The sequence below is a fragment of the Schistocerca cancellata genome, chromosome 2 (assembly GCF_023864275.1).
Source record: "Schistocerca cancellata isolate TAMUIC-IGC-003103 chromosome 2, iqSchCanc2.1, whole genome shotgun sequence".
Lineage (NCBI taxonomy): Eukaryota > Metazoa > Arthropoda > Insecta > Orthoptera > Acrididae > Schistocerca > Schistocerca cancellata.
This window is the reverse complement of record NC_064627.1, coordinates 1,051,045,534-1,051,069,002: the sequence shown is the minus strand read 5'-3', so window position 1 is coordinate 1,051,069,002 and position 23,469 is coordinate 1,051,045,534. Positions and strand designations below refer to the sequence as shown.

Sequence of the window (23,469 nt, the reverse complement as noted above, 5' to 3'; positions counted from 1 at the left end):
TGTCATTCGCTGATAGACGCAAAACGAATAAAAACGAATAGGGGCCATGCTGATTTGCATGTTTGTGAAGCTAAAGTGCCGTACTTTGTGATTTTTGTATTTATACATGCGTGCTATGAAACTATTCAGGTTAACTGATGTGTTCCATTAATGTCTCTCCAAACTGTGTCTTTTGGCCACAATTTGTTTCATAAAAATATCCCAAAATGTGCTGTTGCCAAATAAAATATTACCTTTACCCCAAATTAAAAGAGTCCTTTATTGTGGGAAAACAAATGTCTGGTGATGAAACAAGCAAAATATTGAAAAACATGATGAGACATATAATTCAGGGAGAAGTGAAGAAACAACTGAAACACACTGGACTCAACCTTCAAACTACACTCTTATGGTCACAGATCCAAGCAGTCAGTGTTAACAGCTCTATGTTCTTGTTTCAACCATGGGATGATGGTGGTGGTGGTGGTGGTGGTGGTGGTGGTTGTGGTGGTGGTGGAGGAGGAGGGGGAGGAGGAGGAGAAGAAGAAGAAGAATTATATTAATTCCAAAATACCAAAGTGGTCATTAAGTGTACCTGGAATGGCAGGTCTCAGCCTTGTAGATATTCTAAAAACATACAATTTCCTTAGTAATTTAGTGGAAAAGCCAGTTTCAATATCAGTGTGAAATGTGGAGGTTGTGAAACATCTCATGTTATACTGAAGCCAAATATAGAATAAGGTGGTCATTCCATGCTGTACTGAAGCTCTGATGTATTGACAGTGTATTTCAGGAGAGGACTATCTTCTGAAAAAATTTCAGTGTTGTATGGTTGCTGAGTTATTTTTCTTTAATTGATTAGATTTAAAGGTTTTAATGTCAATGATTTCCTTTTTTCCAGTAATCTCAATAAATGTGATATGTGATGTCAACAAATACAATGTAACTGACAGGCACTTCTCATTTCGAAAATAACCGTGAAAACAATTAAATAAGAAAAAATAAGGAACATGGGGTACTTCATAAATAAAGATACACAAACTAATAAAAGAATTGGCAAAAAAGACATCAACATTGGGAGAAAAATTCGACAAAATTTTTTATCAAATCTGTCCTAAAATAACACAGAAATTGGCAAAATCTCGCACTAAAATTAGCAATTACTAGCACTACATTTGCAAAAGAAAATCACTGAAAGTGGCAAAAATAGTACTGAATTCAGCAAAATTAGCGCTGACTCTGGCAACCAAAAATCAGCCATAAAATGAAATCATTTTCTCCTGTCTCTAATGATAGGACACATGTTAAGGACATCTGGGAATAGCTTCCATGGTACTAGAGGGAGTTGCAGAGGGAAAAATTTCTAACAGACGAAAAATATTGGAATATACAGAACAAATAATTGAAGATTTTGATGTAAGTGTTACTACGCTATGAAGAGATTGTCACAGGAGAGGAAATTATGGTGGGTCACATCAAACCACCAGCCAGAAGACTGTTTACTCAAATATCTCCCCCCCCCCCCCCCCCCACACACACACACAAAATGATAAGCTGACAATCATTTGGAACCTCACCACTAACAAATGTGAGACCATGGCACCAGCACCTTAACCACACCCTCTCGCATCAGTTCAATTCGTCAGTTACGTTGGTAATAAAATTAAATTAAAATGAGGATACTCTCTCTACATACTCTTCGGTTCCTATCTCACTAGCATTGGTTCCTGCTATAACACTAAAGCAGAAGCTATTATCCTCATATTTACGGTGGGCCTATCATGTATGCAAGCATATTTTTATCAATCATACACAAAGACTACTGAATAAAATAAGAATCTAATTTGTGATACCTCGAGTATTTTTACGAATTATTCAAAGAATAATAGAAACATACATGTCATACTAGTGTCACATGTAGAAAATGTGGTGCATGCAATATGTTATCTTACATCATCTATAGAAATACATATAGTTGACAGACCTGCTCCACTGACATTTTTAATCTCTCAAGTTCAGTCTGTTCATGGTGAAGTTCCTGCTTCAATTCATCGATCTTCTGTGTAAGGCTGACAACCTCAATCTGTAGCTTTTGACGTCGAGATTCTAAATCTCGTAGTTCTGCGCTGACTGAACCTGGTCATAGAATAAATGATCTAAACACACTGAAAAAATTTGCTATTAAATAACAATAAATAGAATAGAATACAATTTATTGTCTGGTAACATACAATTTCAAGCCATTGACTTAATGTACAGGAGACTTGTCAAAACACAAAAAACTGGTTTACAATGTTCCTTATAATATCAGTAATGTTATACACAGTACTGAATAATTACTTAATTAAGCAATTAATAATTTTTCTTCAAAAGTAATGAACTTTTAAAAATTAACAGTCCTAAGCATTTGTTCTCTCCTGCTCAAATTTTCAGATTGTCATTTATGAATTCTTCTACTGAATGGTAAAATTTCTGCACTAGTTTCTCAAACAAGGATTTTTTCAATGTTTCTAAATTTATGCTGAGCAATTCTCTTCCTCTCACTTTGTTGTAAACTTTCACACCCATATAATGTGGAGTTTGAGCATAAAGTTTTAAATGGTCGGTGGGCAGCATAAATTTATTTCGATTTCTGGTGTTGTAATCATGTCGAAAATGATTTGCTACAAATAAATCAGGGTTACAGTGTACAAAGATAATCAGCTCACAAATATACAATGAGGGAACACTTAATATACTTAGATCTTTTAGGAGTGGGTGACATTATTTTTTCCGCCCTACATTGTGCATATTTCTAATGATGTTTTTCTGAAGTTTTAGTATTCGACACATATGGTTTGAGTTACCCCAAAATGCAATTCCGTACCTTATTACAAACTCAAAGAAACTGTGATATACTACTTTTCTTATGTGCATACTGGTATCATTGTGCAATATCCTCATTCCAGATTCTAGGCTATTTAATTTATTTGCAAGGTACTGTATATGTGATCCCCACGATAAGATTTTTATCTAGTTGCATTCCTAGGAATTTCACACAGCTAGTTTCCTGAAAATCCTGGTTTTTATGAATATCATTTAATTTTGCTTGTTTTGTTTTGAACTGCATTAATTGAGTCTTTGCCACGTTTAATTTTAACTCATTTAAATCAGACCAGGTATCTAATTTTTCTTAAGTACTTAATACAGTTTGCAGAATTTGATCAGTACTGTCACTTTCAATGATTACATATGTTTTATCTGCAAATAAAACTGAGTCATCATCATCATCATTTAAGACTGATTATGCCTTTCAGCGTTCAGTCTGGAGCATAGCCCCCCTTATACAGTTCCTCCATGATCTCCTATTCAGTGCTAACATTGGTGCCTCTTCTGATGTTAAACCTATTACTTCAAAATCATTCTTAACCGAATCCAGGTACCTTCTCCTCGGTCTGCCCCGACTCCTCCTACCCTCTACTGCTGAAGCCATGAGTCTCTTGGGTAACCTTGCTTTTCCCATGCGTGTAACATGACCCCACCATCTAAGCCTGTTCGCCCTGACTGCTACATCTATAGAGTTCATTCCCAGTTTTTCTTTGATTTCCTCATTGTGGACACCCTCCTGCCATTGTTCCCATCTACTAGTACCTGCAATCATCCTAGCTACTTTCATATCCGTAACCTCAACCTTCTTGATAAGGTAACCTGAATCCACCCAGCTTTCGCTCCCATACAACAAAGTTGGTCGAAAGATTGAACGGTGCTCAGATAACTTAGTCTTGGTACTGACTTCCTTCTTGCAGAAGAGAGTAGATCGTAGTTGAGCGCTCACTGCATTAGCTTTGCTACACCTCGCTTCCAGTTCTTTCACTATGTTGCCATCCTGTGAGAATATGCATCCTAAGTACTTGAAACCGTCCACCTGTTCTAACTTTGTTCCTCCTATTTGGCACTCAATCCGTTTATATTTCTTTCCCACTGACATTACTTTTGTTTTGGAGATGCTAATCTTCATACCATAGTCCTTACATTTCTGATCTAGCTCTGAAATATTACTTTGCAAACTTTCAATCAAATCTGCCATCACAACTAAGTCATCCGCATACACAAGACTGCTTATTTTGTGTTCACATATCTTAATCTCACCCAGCCAGTCTATTGTTTTCAACATATGATCCATAAATAATATGAACAACAGTGGAGACAGGTTGCAGCCTTGTCTTACCCCTGAAACTACTCTGAACCATGAACTCAATTTACCGTCAACTCTAACTGCTGCCTGACTATCCATGTAAAGACCTTTAATTGCTTGCAAAAGTTTGCCTCCTATTCCATAATCTTGTAGAACAGACAATAACTTCCTCCTAGGAACCCAGTCATATGCCTTTTCTAGATCTATAAAGCATAGATACAATTCCCTGTTCCACTCATAACACTTCTCCATTATTTGCCGTAAGCTAAAGATCTGGTCCTGACAACCTCTAAGAGGCCTAAACCCACACTGATTTTCATCCAATTGGTCCTCAACTAATACTCGCACTTTCCTTTCAACAATACCTGAGAAGATTTTACCCACAACGCTGATTAAAGAGATACCTCTGTAGTTGTTACACTCTTTTCTGTTTCCATGTTTAAAGATTGGTGTGATTACTGCTGTTGTCCAATCTGATGGAACCTGTCCCAACTCCCAGGCCATTTCAATTATCCTGTGTAGCCATTTAAGACCTGACATTCCACTGTATTTGATGAATTCCGACTTAATTTCACCCACCCCAGCCGCTTTATTGCACTGCAATCTATTGACCATTTTTTCCACTTCCTCAAATGTGATCCTATTTCCATCATCATTCCTATCCCATTCTACCTCGAAATCTGAAACATTACTGATCGCATTTTCACCTACATTGAGCAAGTCTTCAAAATATTCCCTCCATCTGCCCAAGGCATCCACAGGACTCACCAGCAGTTTTCCTGACCTGTCCAAAATACTTGTCATTTCCTTCTTACCTCCCTTTCGAAGACTGCTAATTACAATCCAAAATGGTTTTCCAGCAGCAATCCAGAAACAATCAGAGCATAAAACTGAGTGACACTCAATATTAAGTGGCAGATCATTTATGTAAAACAGAAACAGAATGGAACCTAAGACAGAACCTTGTGAAATGGTTTTCCACTTTGAAGTATAAGTCCCCCTCTCTGATGATATAACCACTCTGTCTTCGGTTGGTTAGATAGAACTTAAACCATTCTAATACCATGCCCCTAAGTCCATACTTTTCCAATTTACAGAGTAGCAAGAAGTGATTTGCACTATCACAGGCCTTTGATAGGTCACAAAAAAATTCCTGTGTCATGCAGTGAGTTGTCTAGAGATGAGCTAATTTTATCAACAAAATGATTTATAGCAGATACTGTAGTTTTGCCTTTTTGAGATCCATAATGATTTTTTAAAATTATTTTAAATTTATCTATGAAATTTTGAATTTGTATGGTGACTACCTTTTCAAATATTTTTGATTGTGATGGAAGAAGAGAGACAGGGCAATAGTTTCCCATATGTTCTTTTGTGCCTTTTTTAAATAGTGGCTTAACTACTGCGTACTTCAGTGTGTCTGGAAAATAACCTCCTTGAAGGGACTGGTTAACTATTGTAGTTAGTGGCTGCGCAATTATTTTAGAGACTGTTTTTAACACTTTTGTTATTATCCCATCCCATCCTGTTGATGTTTTACTTTTTAGTGAAAGTATCACATTTTCTATATCTTTTACAGTAGCTTTAGTAAATGTACTGAACAAGTCACCTTCAAATTGCTCTCTGTTGAAGAAATTTACCTTGTCTGGGTGGTCTTCTACATAGCTATTTGATCTGTATACATTTATAAAGATTTCGTTACATAATTCAGAAATGAGCAGGATTTACACAAGTTTTATGCTCTCTCCCGTGGCACCTGCCAGCTTTGATCACTGACCATAATGCCTTTGATATGTTTTCACTATCCAATATAAATCTATTACTTGCCAGTTCTTTAGCTGCCTTTACAACTTTTTTTAAAAAAAATTGTAATTTTTTACATAGGTAACAAAATCAGGACTTTTGTTATGTTTTAGTTCTGTAAGTAGCCATGTTTTTCTTGCACTAGAGATTTTTATTCCTTCAGTAATCCACTTTAATTTATTTCCTACTTTTTATGACGTACAATAAGGGGGACAGCAACTATACATATCAGTGTCAAGTGTGCTGCAGTTGCACATATACAACTTATGAGAATGACTAAGTTTCAAATTTCATATAAATCAAAACAACTTAATCAATCAAGAAATCAGAAATGTTACATACTAAAAAGTGCTTGAAACATATTAGCTTCAAGACAGTCAAGAAAATTATGCCAGGGGATAATACTGTAAAGGAGGATATAATTCTTAGCCATTGTAAAACTTTCAGATCTGAGAGTCAAAAACATTTAGCAATTTGCAGACACACACTAGTGGTTCTGCTGTTGCTGCTTCTCTCTCTCTCTCTCTCTCTCTCTCTCTCTCTCTCTCTCTCTCTCTCTCTCTCTCCCCCCCCACACACACACCTTTCAGTACTACATTCCATTTATCCATGGGCAAACTGCATTATTAGGTTTGTACATGTGCCTGTGTTACATCGTGTTGGCATGTAGTACTATGCTTTTGATACACCAACCCCATGGCTCAAACACTTTCAAACAAGTTAATAATGCAATTGCCCATGCCCAATGTTGGATCTGCTCCCACCCCATGTGTTATCATTACCTTGTAAAGCCAGTCAGTCACTGATAACAATATTTTATTGCTTATTGAAAACTATCGAAAACTGATCATCAAAGAATATGACAGAAGAAATTTCATGATCAAGCACACACCTTTTATCCTCAACATTTCTTCAATCCTTAACTTTAAATCAGAAGCTTTCATTGTGCTGAAATCCTCAAAAGCTTCCAACTGAGAGCGGGTTCTATGTACATCGCCATTTGGTGCATTGCTCTCGACCTGAGAGAGAAAAAAAAAACTAGGATAATGTAACAAAACAACAATCAATGAATAAATGAATCACTCAAAATACCAGTAAATGCTTTAAACATAATCATACTGATAAAAAAATCTTACCTGGTAGTGTTAAATTTTTACGGTTTTCCCCCCTCATGAATTCCTATTGACATATTTCACATTAACTTCAGACTGTACATCTCACACAGGAGATGATCTCAAGATGATATTAATCAATGAAACCCCAGGTTGGAATATCAACACTGTAGTAAAGATGACACATTAAGTTGCAGGCAGGCAGAATTAAAAGACATATAAGCTTTGTGACACAGCCTTTGTCAGAGTTGGTGGTCATGTATGTGTGTGAAGTATGTTTTCTTGTGTGAATGAATGAGAAAATGAGAAGAAAGAGAAACGCACACCATTCATTCATCAGAGGTACAAACTGCCAGAGTTGGTGGTCATGTATGTGTGTGAAGTATGTTTGCTTGTGTGAATGAATGGTGTGTGTTTCTCTTTCTTTTTCTGATGAAGGCTGCAGCCGAAAGCTTATGTGTGTCATTTAATTGTGCCTGTCAGCAATTTAACGTGTCATCTTTATGGTAAGTAACAATCTTTTTCTACACTGTTGATATTTCAAGACTATATTGGTAATATGCTAAGAGTTCAGCAAAATAAAAATTTTCAAATCGATTCTCTGTCATCTAAATTCAATAAAATTTCAGCAATGGAAGGAGCAACACTTCTTTCTGGGCAAGGTTCTGACTCTTATGGCCAATGACAAACAAGCTACACAATAATCAACAATACTCAAAATTTTGTACTCGGCAGAAACGTACCTTACATATCCATGATAGATAGCTTCATGTTCCAATATAATGAAAAGGAAAATTGCTACTCATCATGCCCAGTTGCAGATAGGCACAACAAAAAGATTGTCGCAAAAGCAGGTGGAGAAAGGTAGGGAAGCTATGTGCAGTCAGAGGACAGTAATGTCCTGCCCACTATCCTTCTTACACCTCCCACAGTGGTACTCTGCCACCCACCGAACCGACACAATATACTTGTCCATCCTTTCACAATCCCTGCTCCCAATCCCTTACCTCATGGCTCATACCCCTGTAATAGACCTAGTTGCAACACCTGTCCCATACATCCTCCTACCACCACCTACTCCAGTCCTGTCACTATCGTCATCTATCCCATCAAAGGCAGGGCTACCTGTGAAACCTGTCATGTGATCTACAAGTTAAGCGGCAACCACTGTGCTGCATTCTACGTGGGCATGACAACTAACAAGCTGCACGTCTGCATGAACGGCCACCGACAAACTGTGGCCAAGAAACAAGTGCACCACCCTGTTACTGAGCACGCCGCCAAACATGATATCCTTCATTTCAATGACTGCTTTACAGCCTGTGCCACATGGATCCTTCCCACCAACACCAGCTTTCCTGAACTGTGCAGTTGACAATTTTCCCTGCAATATATCCTACATTCCCACAACCCTCCTGGCCTCAACCTTCGTTTAGTCATTGTCCTCTCCCACCCACTCCCTTCCCTGTCCCCATTCCAGCACTACACAGTGCTCATTCCACCCAGTCTTTTTATTTCTTGAATGAATTTTATCCATAGTGGATGCTGTCAAACTCCGTGACTGTTCCTTTACAGGGTGTAGAAAAATATCCGCTACCAAACACAATAAAAGGTTATTTATTTGCTACATGACCAGTTTCGGGCTTGCGCCCATCCTCAGGTGTTTATACATTCATGTACATGTTTATACTGTTGGAGATCACTGTATACACTGTATCCAGCAGTATAAACATGTACATGAATATATAAACACCTGAGGATGGGTGCAAGCCTGAAACCAGTCGTGTAACAAATAAATAACTTTTTATTGTGACTGGTAGCAGATATTTTTATTTCTCCTCTTTTCCGTTAATTATTGCATAACAGCTGCAGCACACATTGTCTAAATAGCCTTCAGGTTTTACACCACTGTTACATGGTGTAAATTTTGGTAAAGTTCATAGCATTCTTCCTGATATTTTTTGGACTGGTTTTATGTCACAGAGAATTATTAGTATGTGTCTTTATTGAGAAATATCATTATTGATGTGCTAGTTTAATTCCAGTTTATGGCATAGTGTATTTTGTGTGAGTACATTTTGCAGTTTATGTGGGACATTAGTGTACTGATGAAAAATTTTATAATTGCATTGCTACAGTCCATGATGACATAACTACTGTTGGTTCCTTTTAAAGTGAGAAAGGCAGTAGCATCATCTTCATAGGGGCTACGCCCAATAGATGAGCGATAGCAGCCCCAGATGGATTTTGTTTACGACAGGTTCTCAAGCTTGATATGGGTTTCTTCACACAGGCTCCCAAGCCCGATGCGTTCTAATCATGTCATGGAAAAATACTGGAAGAGGTCTCTTTTAGGAACCTAAGCTTAAGTCTACGTCAAGCTACTTAATTTTTTTGCAGATGTCATTAATTTGCTGCAGAATGTCATGAGCAAAAATATACTGCCAGAAACTTGTGTCACTGAGAGGATTGTTAAGGAAGAAATTTCTGTAAGACAGAACTCAAAGAAATACACTTTTCAAATGTGATTATTAGAGTCACAAAACAGATGAAAACTTTTCTTTTTTACTGGATGCCTCAGACATTTCATTCTTTTTATAAAAATAATTTGTAGAGTTGAATGCTGTAGAGATGTCTAAAAATCAAGAAAGATACTTATTTGCAGTTTTTCTGACTCAAGCTCATTTGCTAGCCATCAGAACTTTTGAGTAGAACTTTTCACAGAGAGTACTAAACAATTGTAGAACATAATAAAAGATGTCAGATTTGAGTACCAGCAGAAAATGGCCTATTTTCAACGCACATCCACCTAGTCATAGTTTTTAGGGCCTTATTTGCTCACAATGCAAAAGCAAATATAGTTTTTAGGTGGTTTGGAATGTGATCTTTCTAATGACAATTGCAGAAGACTTTTCGTAACAGTGGACCAAAAATAACCATTCTTGTGGTTTTTCTTTCTTTTTACAAAAATTGTCTCAATTTGGAAACTATTGGAAAGCAGTAGGTGAATGAAATTTTATATTCGAGGAATTGTATTGACAAGTTATTACATGCAAAGTTTCAGGTTTATCCCACAATTGCTTCCAGAGATGTAAAAAGCCAAACGTCAAATTTTTTCACACATGTATTTTTTTGGCCAATTTTGCTTCATCTTTTAGTTCCTTTTTAGGACCTTATAAGCTCACACTGAAAAATCAAATACAGTTTTTAAGTGAATTTTTAATGAAAACAGATGACTTTCTCATGAATGTGGGCCAAAAATAGCCAGTTTCGGTGTTTTCAGGAAAGTCGCCAACTTTGTCTTCAGTTTGTAAATTATTGAAAGCAGTAGGAGAATGATATTTTATATTCTCAGTCATTGTATTGGTAAGTTTACTCAGTGGAGAGTTTCATGTTTATCCCACAATTACTTCTAGAGAGATAAAAAGCTAAATTTCACTGTTTTTTTTTTTAAGATCTATTTTTTCAGACAACTTTGCTTCAAATTACCCATACGAAAATCAGTCAGGAAATCTTTTTATTAATTCACTCGCAAGAGTGGAAAAAGACGTGCAAGATGGCCTAGTTTCGTTTCTTTCAAGGAAATATTTCCAGAGATACTACATCTCAAAGTTGCTGATAAGGTGCACTGCTGATAGCTGCACTATGGTGTCAAACAAATGACTGTATCTCTGCAAGTGTTAAATTGGCGAAAGTAAAAATTTACCAGTGTCCATTGGGAGCACGTGAGAATGTACACATAAAATTTCAGCAAAATTCAAGATGGCCATGCAGGAAATTTTCGAAATTAGACCACTTGGCATGTAGAGGTCCTGTTTCAGTATATGAAAGCATTCAAAGAAACAATCAAATTACGTCTGCCCTGGTGATCTCACGAAAGTATGTAACAAGGAATTACAAACACAGTAAATCTTGAGCATATAATAAATGTCTATGGTATTCTTGTCAGTTTAACGGTCATCACAGTTGATACCTACGTCTATGTCTATACAATGGATTTAATGTTACAATGGATACTTTTGATAACACTATCAACCCTTCCCCCTTTCTTCTCCTGATGAGTTCACAAGAAGTGTGGGTTAATAATGACTGCTGATAAGCCTCTGTATGACCTCAAATTTCTTACCATATTTTACAGACTATAAAACACACTTATTTCTTCAAAACCATTTATTCCAAAATTCAGATGCATCTTACACTTGGAATTAACATAAAAATGTCCAGTGTGTGATCTAAAATTCCTGCCACTCTTAAAAATGCCACACATTCCATGCCACAAGAAACCTATCTTTATCCGGCAATATTGGATCCAACTGACAGCAGCAGTCCACCGACGCAACGGACATGAATTGCAGAGACTCACAAACTTGCTCATACTGTCTCTCTCCCATCCTGCCATCACAAACCCAGATCACTGACTAGCCTATGATGGGTCATTCCAATCTACAATGCTGGTGAACTTGAATTAAAAGTAATGTGTGTTACCGATAATAGTACAATATTTTTGCTAGTAGCTAGTTTCATAATGGAAAAAATGGAAAATGTACTCATATGATGCAGGCTAAGAATTGAAAGTAATAGCATATGCAGAAGAACATGGAAATAGAGTAGCTGAGTGGCATTTCAACCCTGAAAAAACCATTTGCAATTGGTGGGCCAGTAAAGAAGAATTGTAACCATAAAAACAAGTGGACATGAAAAATTGCACTACATTGTTGTCCTTCATGCTGTGTATGAAACTTAATCGAATGATTATTATCAAGCACAAAACAATGCCAAAACCTTCTGAAATTCCGCCACATGTTGTTCACCTACATGACTAGGGTTGAACGGGCAAGGCTGACATAAAATTATGGATTAATAGTGTGGGAGGGAAGGAAATGTCCTTTATTGAAGAAATCTCTTCTTGTGCTAGATCAGTTTAGTAGTCATTTGAAAAACTCTGTGAAAGGGAAACTGAGACAGGGATATACAGAGCTTGTTGTTATTCTGGGAAGATTTACTTCACACTTGCAACTTCTTGACATCTCAATAAATAAACCATTTAAAGTGTATATGAAGGAGGAATGGAACAAATGGATAAGGGATGAAACCCAACATGAATTCATGCCAAAGTGAGCTTAAATGACCTACAGTCAATCAAGTGTGTCAGTGGAGAAACCAGTCATGATCTGGAGTGAGAGAAAACATTACTGTTAAATCTTTCAAGAAGTACCACATAAGTAATGCTCTCGATGGCAGTGAAGGCCATATTATACATGAGGAAGACAGAGATGAGGAAGAAGACGAAGAAGAAGAAGAAGAAGAAGAAGAAGAAGAAGAAGGGAAGAAAGCTGACATGACAATTTTCACAGATTTTAAAGGTCACTTCAATTTTATAAACTAAAAATTGCGGTCAATAATGGGTACAATCAGAATATGATTGATTACAAGTTCAGTAAGAACACTTCCAAAAACTGTTCGACTTTGAGCAACAACCTCCCCACTGATAGCAAAGAAGCTAAAAAATTTATTTCTATTCCTTTCTTGGCCAATATATCATATAGGATAAAACGTCTTCTAAAGAAAAAAATATAACTGTAACGTCTCATCGCAGGCAATTGGTTTTCCAATTCAGGGGTTTACAAACTAACCTGTAACAACTGTCCTTCATATTATATTGGTCAAACAGGCAGAGCTGTGAAAACAAGATATAAAGAACAGCTATTTGGTAAAAAAGGGAGTGAATATACACAATTCCGTAGAAATGTCGGAACATGTGAGGCAATACTGACCTTACGACTTATCTTAGAAGAAAGATTACGGAAAGGCAAACCTACATTTCTAGCATTTGTAGACTTAGAGAAAACTTTTGACAATGTTGACTGGAATATTCTCTTTCAAATTCTAAAGGTGGCAGGGGTAAAATACAGGGAACGAAAGGCTATTTACAATTTGTACAGAAACCAGATGGCAGTTATAAGTGTCGAGGGGCACGAAAGGGAAGCAGTGGTTGGGAAGGGAGTGAGACAGGGTTGTAGCCTGTCCCCAATGTTATTCAATCTGTATATTGAGCAAGCAGTGAAGGAAACAAAAGAAAAATTTGGAGTAGGTATTAAAATTCATGGAAAAGAAATAAAAACTTTGAGGTTCGCCGATGACATTGTAATTCTGTCAGAGACAGCAAAGGACCTGGAAGAGCAGTTGAACGGAATGGACAGTGTCTTGAAAGGAGGATATGAGATGAACATCAACAAAAGCAAAACAAGAATAATGGAATGTAGTCAAATTAAGTCGGGTGATGCTGAGGGAATTAGATTAGGAAATGAGACACTTAAAGTAGTAAAGGAGTTTTGCTATTTGGGGAGCAAAATAACTGATGATGGTCGAAGTAGAGAGGATATAAAATGTAAACTGGTAATGGCAAGGAAAATGATTCTGAAGAAGAGAAATTTGTTAACATCGAGCATAGATTTAAGTGACAGGAAGTCATTTCTGAAAGTATTTGTATGGAGTGTAGCCATGTATGGAAGTGAAACATGGACGATAAATATTTTGTACAAGAAGAGAATAGAAGCTTTCGAAATGTGGTGCTACAGAAGAATGCTGAAGATTAGATGGGTAGATCACATAACTAATGAGGAGGTATTGAATAGAATTGGGGAGAAGAGGAGTTTGTGGCACAACTTGACAAGAAGAAGGGACCGGTTGGTAGGACATGTTCTGAGGCATCAGGGGATCACAAATTTAGCACTGGAGGGCAGCGTGGAGGGTAAAAATCGTAGATGGAGACCAAGAGATGAATACACTAAACAGATTCAGAAGGATGTAGGTTGCGGAGAGCTGCATCAAACCAGTCTCAAGACTGAAGACCACAACAACAACATACACAATTCTACTTTTGCTGAACACCTCCTGATAGCCAGTCATACGCCAAAACATTTAGAAGACACTGTTACCCTACACAGAGAAGACAAAGGGCATAGATTAGATCTGTGGGAAGAGTTACAAATTTTCAAACATCTTGAGCTCAAGGATGGTAATATACTGAACGACCAGTTGAACCTCACTTGTAGACAATTTTTCGAAGGCTTTAAACCTGTACTGTTTATGGTATAACATTAATGCTGGTAACCTTAGAGGTTTATTTCCTCAGGAAGCTATGATGCACCTTCAGTGCTTTAAGTTCGCTACCCCTTATGTAATGGTGGTTTTGTCATGATGTATGTTTGCTACTACATCGGCCTTATGTGATTTTGCCTGGCTCTGAAGTTTTGTTTTTCCTGTGAATATGTATTAACAGGATCGTGTACCAGTGTTCGTAATTCTTTCCTGACAAGAGCCATTATTGTCAATTTTAAAGTTCTGACTTGTATACCGTTTGTGGGCTTCACTAATATAGTAATGTAATTTTTTATATTTTGGCTGTATATGCCACTGGTCGTAAGTTTCTCGGCATAAGCGCCACCTGCTTTTTTTTATGTATAACTACATTATTTGTACCAATGCTCCCATACTGTTATAACAGTACCTAAAGATGTTATTAATACTGATAATTTACACATTGCCTTTGTATGCCAATTGGCACATGTTCCTCGGCACGAGTGCCACCTGCCCTGTTTCCAGAGTAACTACACTCGCCGATTACACTCAGTCGGCTGTGAGCTCTGCAAGATCTATGAGCTATTTTATATTAATGTGACAAATCCTAATTCTAGGGCTATATTTTATTTTTGACACATGGATCTATGCCTACAATTGTATAAACGGCGATGGTTCATTAGTCCTTACTAACATAAAATTGTAAGTAACAGTCGTTATCATACTTCTGTAATGCAGGAGTTCTCTAATTTGTCTTAAAATTTATTCTTGACTTATAAGTTTCTTAAGTTTCTAATGTAAGCTGTGATGTTCATTGCCCTTAGGTTACCTCCTGAAAAAGACAAATTTATATTTGTCGAAACCTAGGTAAAGAATTTCTTTATTCATTGCAACTGGTCGGCTGTTTATAATTTTATTATGTGAAACCGTTGCTGTTGTGCAGCTATGTTTAAAATATTGAAGAATTTTTTAGCCCAGTTGTGTAATCTAATTATAAAAATGGTAAAAATGTTATTTTTTTTAATTGCTTACAAATTGAGGTGCATCTTATAGTCCACAGTCCATAAAATTTTTCACCATCGCAGTACTTCTGTGAGATGGGGAGGAAGTAACGTGTTGCTTAACTATTCTTGGTGCGCACACACACACTACGAATTTTAACAATAAACATATCCATGGCCCATAACACTTCACTTGTAGCATCTGCCAGAGTTTGGTAATCATCTCTATGAGATAAACTTACTGAACAAACCTGTGATGAAACATTACACTCTTTATTGGAGCTTCCTCATCTACTCAATTTATCACACTAGATGGAAATCACAGACTGACAATGAAAATACTCTGGAAGTTATTTCTTTCATGGGTGAATAATTTTCCAAAGGATTCTTCCAACGAATCATAGCCTGTCAGCCAAATTTCCCACAGCTAGTTTAATGTTGTATTTTATGTTAGATCACTCTGGACTTAGAAAAGGACCCTTAGACACATTAATCACAGATTTTAATGAGTTGCTGCTCACCACATAGCAAAGATGCCAAGTCACAGATGGGCACAATAAAAAGAATGTCGGAAAGTGAACTTTTCGCCAACAACGCTTTTGTTGAAAATACACACACACACACACACACACACACACACACACAAAAAAACCACAGCCTCTGGCAGCTGGAGCCAGACAGCAAGTAGCAGCGTATGATGGGAGAGGCAACTGGCTGGAGTTAAGGAGGAGGCTGTGGTGGGGAGGGGGAGGGATAGCAGAGTAGAGGTGGGGGACAGTAGAGTACTGCTGTGGGATCGTGCAGCGACAAAGTGGAGAATAGGGCAGTTAGGTGCAGGTTTTACAGAGGGCGAGAGGGGGGGGGGGGGGGGCGGGCAGGTAACGAAAATGAAAGAAGTGAAAAGACTGGGTGTGTTGGTGGAATAGAGGGCTGCATAGTGCTGGAATGGGAACAGGGAAGGGGCTAGATGGGTAAGGACAATGAGTAACAAAGGTTGAGGCCAGGAGGGTTACGGGATCATTGGATATATTTCAGGGAGTGTTCCGCACCTGTGCAGTTCAGAAAACCTGGTGTTGGTGGGAAGAATCCAGATGGCACAGGCACAATATTGTTACATTCCATACTTGATTTTCTGTTGGTGAATTTTAATGAGTCTTAGGTTATGTTGTAGAGGGAATTGTCCTGAGTATCTGACTAGTAGTTTTTCATGCAATGGCCCCTAGTTTCCAAAAAAATTGATGTTGAAGTATTATGCGTACTTCCTATATGCATAATGTTACTCATGTTTCAACAAAGCGAGCATTGCACTGCGACTAATTTCATGGCTATCACACTGGTGGTAATGATTCAAATGCTGACCATGCACTTTCCCTTTTTTTCCCAGTTTCATCATTCAGAATATCATTATACTGTACATAATATGAAAAATTATCCTAAAATAGTCATTTTCACTATGTAATTTCATTAATAAACAGGCATTACAGCTCTTTCTTCAAATATCTATTCAGTTTGTGGTTCGTAGTAAAAATTCCAAATATCTGCACAGTTACAAAGGGGCTACAACTGGTGGTTGGAGAATTAACAGCTGTGGAAGGATTACAGATACAGACAAAAGTAATCATCCCTAATTTTGACCTCAATTACGCAACTAATAGCAATCAAGATGGCTGCCTGAACAAACAAGGAACAAAAATCATCAGTGTGCAAAAAAAGATCTCAACAAAATCATTCATTCACTCAAAGTACAGTACAATACACATTAGATTACATTCAGTTTTCATTTCATAGACCCAAAAAGGAGATGATTCTCGTAGATGCACCAGGAAAAATATTCCCTTACTTTTTCTTATTTATACATGAACCATTCAGGAAAGATGATCAGACTGTTGAAAGAAAAAGGAGACTCTCAAATTTAAAAAAAAGTAACTGTGAGCTGCATGATATCAGGGAAGGTCACAAAAGCTCTGTATGAAGAGTTTTTAAAAACCTGTCATTCTTCTGTAAGTGAAACAAGAAAAATTTCATTATAGTATTGATTCTGCAGATGATCCATGATCAAGTCTAAGTAGACGAAAGAAAACCATGCACATGCACTGTAAAAATTATCCCAACCAAATCCACTCCACCTTGGCTACTCTGTGCTGTTTATTTTTACAGGCAGGCTAAAATTATCATGAAAATAATTCAAGTCTACTAGAGAAATCGCTTAGAGACATTCCTTAGTTCTGTCTCAGTTTAGTGCACCTGCTTTCTCAGAAATGATCAAATACACATGGATCACTTAAAAGTTGATCAAAGAGAAATTAATCATTTTGATATTAATTGAATTGTGTTTGCCGGTATTGCTTCTGAAAAATCCATGTGCTGCAAGGCAGTAGCTTCCGTTACATGTGCATGGTGCTCTACAAATATGTGTTTCGGTTGCTTCTAAAACAAATATCGTATGGAATTCTGTTCTAGCATGCAAACAACAGTCAGTAAGGCAATTCTGTAATCACTCTGTAATAAACAGAATACATAATTGAAGAAAATTTGCTGTAATGATTGATTTATTAACAAAATTAACACGATGAAAATGACTATTTTTGAATAATTCTGAACGGGACATACTATTTAATGATATTCTATATGATGAAATTGAAAAACGGGGATTCAAACCCGTGTCACCAGCATTATTAGCTGTGGACCTCACCGCTGCGCTAGAGTCACTCAGTCGAAAAGTGACTAATGTTACAGGTATAGGAGACACACAAAACTAAAACAACGATCTTCTAAGAAACTCAAGAGCTGCCGCATGAAAAGCCAGTACCCAGATATTTGGGACAGGTCCTTCTACAACATACCTACGATTAATCAAAGTCCGTCATTAATGAGTCCGATGATCCCCTTGTTATGCACATGCATATTTTAAGGTTGTCACCGTTGCTAGAATAAATTGTTTATTCAAACAGTGATGGCTGTTTCAGTCTAATTATTCACATTATGCTACACTTATTCATGCTGATATCAACTGCCAGTCCCCAGATCAAATATCATTTCCTACAGGTCTTCTCGCATTTCCCTACAACTGTGGGGCATTCTGGTTCCTATACACAATAGCATCACCTGAAAAATAGCCTGGAGGAGTTTATGACATTATCACTAGATTACTTAGATTAACCATGAACAATAAATAATATTTAACACCCTTAGTGTGCACTCAAAGTTACTTTCACACCTAATGATTTCATCCCATTAAGAAAAACATGTTCCATATCACTTGCTAGGAAGTCCTCAATAAAATCACAAAGCTGCTCTGATGTATCATAAGCTCATATTTTGTTCACTGGGCAAGAATGGTGAAATGGTATTATATGAGTCAAGGAACATGGTTGTTCCTTGAGGGCTCTCAAAATGGCCACAAATAAAATACTCTTACAATAAATTTTAGAATTACATACTTAGTATCTAATACAACTTAACAAATACCACACCTCTGTCCAAGCTACTCTCTTCAAACAATTACATACAATTAGTATACACAAAAAAATTTAAGTATACTGTAATATAATGCACAAGAAAAAAAGAGAGAGAATATTATATTATTAGACTTTCACGATTTACTTCATAACTGTCATATACATTTTTCAACTCTACCACATTAATCACTTGTTAATGTACTTTACATTATAGAATCATTCTTAAACTACATTCCAGAATAAAGACAGCATAGTATGAAACTGGTGATGCATTTGATACCTAAAATGCCTAGGGCTTTCAACTCAAAGTGTCCAACTATCAAGCACTCACTTGTCACCACATCAAGAGGTCATTGATATGAAGCATTTTAATGAACCACTTTTGTACCAAAAACTGGCTGCCAGAAAAATTCTAGAAGTCTGTCTTTTGGGTAATTAAGTTCCACCAATAAACCTGGAAATACAGAAGAGTCAGATTCCACCCGTCTGCTTTGACCCATGACGCCACAAATATGGCGGAAACGACCATACACTACGACTCCAATATGGTGCCTATGACGTCATTATGTAAACATGACCACAAACATGAAAATACATTGAAAAACCAACACACACATGTTCCACAAAAAAACTAATGAAACTAACAGGACAAGTGTGGGAAATTGGGGTTTTTGGGTGGGGACAAAATAAATATAAACAAATTTAGGCACATACTACCATACCAAACCACACAAAGCAACAAAAAAAACCGACAACACAAAACTCCCCAAATTCCACTAAACACAATATCCTCTGGAATCGGACACTTCCCTTGACCTATATAGCTCAACAACAGCTCCTGATCCCACAAACTGGAATCTAACACTTCCCTTGACCTACATAGGTCAACAGAAACTACCAATATGAAATGATAAAACTCAAAACTACAACCACGTCCACAATCATCACTACCACAAAAAACACAACAAACAAACAAAATTGGAATCGAACACTTCCCTTGACCTGTTATCCTTACGACATCTCCACATGCAGCCGACCCTGGTCCGAGACGCCAGAACTTTAGTAAGCCTCATTTCTTCACGACATACTGAACACTTCACGACTTCATCCAAAAATCCGAATAGTTGAAGAAATTTTATTAGAGACAAAGCACTGTCCCCCAACATCGCCGACAACTGATAACTGTTGACCTTGTCAGTCATATCCCTACCTACCAAAGACATAAAAAAAGCAATTTACCAAAATTCACACACGACGAACAGAAAAAAATTACAATAACATTGAAATGACAAAGCTAAACTCATTAACTCACTGAAAAATTTTCCGCTGAAAGCACAGTCCTGATACCACACATGTACAATGCTATCTCGCAAATGAACCCCATACGCCACGTAACACGCCACCCATAAACACACCAGCAGAGAGAACAACCAACTGTAACAATATGCCACCTATAAACACACGACACACGCAAACTAAACCAAAAACATCACCTAACACACCACCAGAGAGCACCACTGATCACATGAAAACGACACCTACAAACACGCCACTCTCACAAACTAAATTCCGTGCTGCCGTGACGTCACACACCACAACAGCCTTACGTCACGGGTCAAATCTGACGGGTGGGATCGGATGCTTCGGTCGACCCATAAACATTAACCTTTGTCCATTACTTATCCACTAGTGAAGAATATATCAGTATCATTTTATATAACACTGTCTATATAGTGACACCAAAAGCAAAATCAACAAATTTCACTAACAACGTGGAAGCAACAGTCGTTTTCTTAAATTTTAAATGAGCGAAATAGGTTTTCATTCAGTGCCAGTAAACAACAAAGATGATCATTAACATCAGGCACCATAAATTAATCATTCAGTTTACATACCTCTCCTGAGCATTTAAAGCAAGAGTTTTGCCAATATTCAATAATGAACAATACAGAAAACTATAGACCAATAACATTATCATTTTCATTGATAAGCTAATTGGTCACAAAATACACAATCACGGGGTTAATTAATAAATATTTCTCAAAACGAAATCACATTTTGGATTGAGGCACGGCAGTTGTACAGAAACAGTGATAGCAGTAATGAAGGTCCTGGACTGTGTAACACTTATTAATTTGTCCAAGGCATTCAACACTGTAGATCATAAAATACCTTCCTATAAACCATAATCACAAGGAAAAAGAGTAGAAGTAAACACGTGGTTCCAGTCATATCACACAAATAGAGTATATAGAATAGAAAGAATTCACAGACAAATAGAAAAGTTTAAATGCATAAAGAAGCATTATCAGGTGGTAAACATATCAACAAAGGTGTAGCACACCGGAGTACACTGGGTGCAATCCTATTTTTGGATCTATATTAATGACTTCCCAGAATGTGTCACGCAGGGAGACAAAATTCTGTTTTTCATCCACAAACATACTCTACAAACCACCACAAAGTGCACAGCAGAGGGTACATTCCGCTACTGCTAGTAATTCCATTCATGTTCCACTCACAGATGGAGAAAGGGAAAAACAATAGCCTATAAGCCTTTGTGCAAGCCCCAATTTCTCTTGAATCGTGTTTTTGGTCCTTTCATGACATACATGTTGGTGGCAGTATGATCGTTCTGCAGTCTATTGCAAATGTTGTTTCTCTAAAAATTCTCAATAATGTTTTGCAAAAAGACTGTCTTCTCACACATAGTATTTCTATAATACTTGAGTGTTACTTGTATCTACACAAATTTTTAAGGGTGGATATAGACAACCAACTGATGCAGAAAGTACATATCACAAGAACAATAAAAAAAAAACAAAAAAAAAAATCATATGCTTGTTATGCTCTATGGGTACTTCCATCTATATGTAGTAGTAATTGCTTCAAAGTAACTAATGAGAATTATGTATACATTCACTCAGTTACTGCATATGATATAATATTCTGGTGCTCAACCAGAAAGGACATAGGAAAAATTTTCAGCACATCAAAAGAGGGTTCTTCGGGTTATAAAGAGCTAAAGATCTTAACAGTCCCCTGTGAATACCTTCCAAATATTAATGTATATCAGAATATTGCTATGCCACAAGCTGTCTACACACAAAAACAACACAATAATAAATGAGTGCTTATATCTAGAAAGGAAAAAAAAAATTGGAAGCTTAAAATACAAAATAGCATATCCCATACTTGATACTTGTGATTAAAATTTTATTACAAACTACCTCAAGACATTATAGTTACATCTGAGCTGGACAGTTTAAAAAAAAAAAAATGTTGAAATGTGTCTCTTCAAAAAGTTATTATACATTGCAAGATTCAGTAAATTAAATAGAAATGTAACAGAGTTAGCAATTAAGACCAATGAGGAAAAAGTCTGTGTAATAGTACAGACACTATACTGTGTTATAAAGGCTATTGGTTACTGTCTTCATATATGCACTAATTATGTATATTTGTCACTTTTGTCGATATTTAAATCAATTTATTTGTTGTGTGTATATACCTTAGGAAACCCATATAATGTACATGATCGATGGTTGACAAATAAATATGAATTACAAAACCAATCTATCCGTCAACATAATTAAAACAAAGTACACTAACCTTTGATAGAAAGTAGTGTGTTATAAGGGGTACTATGATTAGTACCCCACACACCAAAAGCAGAATTCGCGAGAGTCTTAACATGACTCAGGCAATGCACTTCTTTTCCTATTGCAATACAGCATAAACCCCCGACTCGAAAGCCATACTGCGGAATATGTTCTGCTACAGACGTGAGTGTCATTCTACAACAGTTTGTCAACTGCATGTCAAACAACGTGTTGAGTCTTTCTCCTGCAAAATCGAGCGAAAATTTGTATGTCATGGAATGAAATACAAATAAACATACTGAGTGTAATAACAGCTGACTCTACAACAACTTATTATCTGAACAAAAACACACTATAACAACTTTTTTGCGCAGACTATAGATATAATTACGGTTACAGTATAATTATTTATAAGTAGTATGTTCTACATCTTAGACGATCTTCTATCTCATTATGGATCAACTGGAACAAATTATACATGTATATCTACGTGTAATATTATCTAATCTAATCTTACCGGTCGGTGAGACATTTCCCTACAGCACAGTGTTTTCCAATCACAACATTAAACACAGACAATAACAATGACAAACCAGAGATAACATACGTGTCGACTGACAACTGAAGTGACAACTACAATACCTGCCGAGCAAAGTTTTTCACTATAATCCACAGTGTCAGTCTAAAGGCCCGTCCACACGCAACGATCTGTCTGCGCAAAAGTCTGCGCTCATCACATCTGCGCAGACAGATCGTTGCGTGTGAACAGAAGATGTGCACCAACCTGAGGTGTGTGCAAACCTGGAAGCTGGAGTTGGAGGTTTGAGCGAAACCTCTCAAATCTGTGGGTTCAAACCACATCTGCGCAGACAAGTTGGAGCCTGTAGACAGGAGATCGCCGCGAAACAGCTGTTTGCTCAGTCTAGTGTTTGTATTTGTGCGCACAGGGCTTTAAAATGGCTGATACTCGTCAATGTTCTCGAAACTTTGTAAGTGAATTCATTGAAATATATCGAAACCACCCATGTTTGTGGAAGATTAAAGTAAATAATATAGTGCCCGAGACAAAAAGACAGCAGCATACAACGCTCTAATTGAAAAATTGCGGGTATTATTTCACTCAACTCGTGTTTCGATATTGCAGTTGAAAATTCCAAATCCTTGTATCTCCTTCCTGTTGCTATGAATCTTCATGTTACCGCCAGCCGTTCATGAGGAGAAATTGACCTTCTCTATACGAGTATTTTTTTCTCATAATAT

The 23,469-nt window shown here is 37.0% G+C and overlaps 1 protein-coding gene across 1 annotated transcript in view; it reads right to left on the bottom strand.

Annotated features, from left to right (window-relative positions):
• Nucleotides 1-22,881, bottom strand: part of LOC126163034 (exostosin-3) — a 130,886-nt gene extending 108,005 nt beyond the window's left edge. Inside the window, exons 1-4 of the mRNA XM_049919907.1 lie at nt 22,727-22,881; nt 22,220-22,453; nt 6,849-6,975; nt 1,964-2,115 (exon numbers count right to left, since the gene is read on the bottom strand). Coding sequence (XP_049775864.1) covers nt 1,964-2,115; nt 6,849-6,975; nt 22,220-22,303 — 363 coding nt within the window. The 5' untranslated portion in view covers nt 22,304-22,453; nt 22,727-22,881. The remainder of the gene's footprint in view (nt 1-1,963; nt 2,116-6,848; nt 6,976-22,219; nt 22,454-22,726) is intronic.
• Nucleotides 22,882-23,469: the final 588 nt, after the last annotated feature.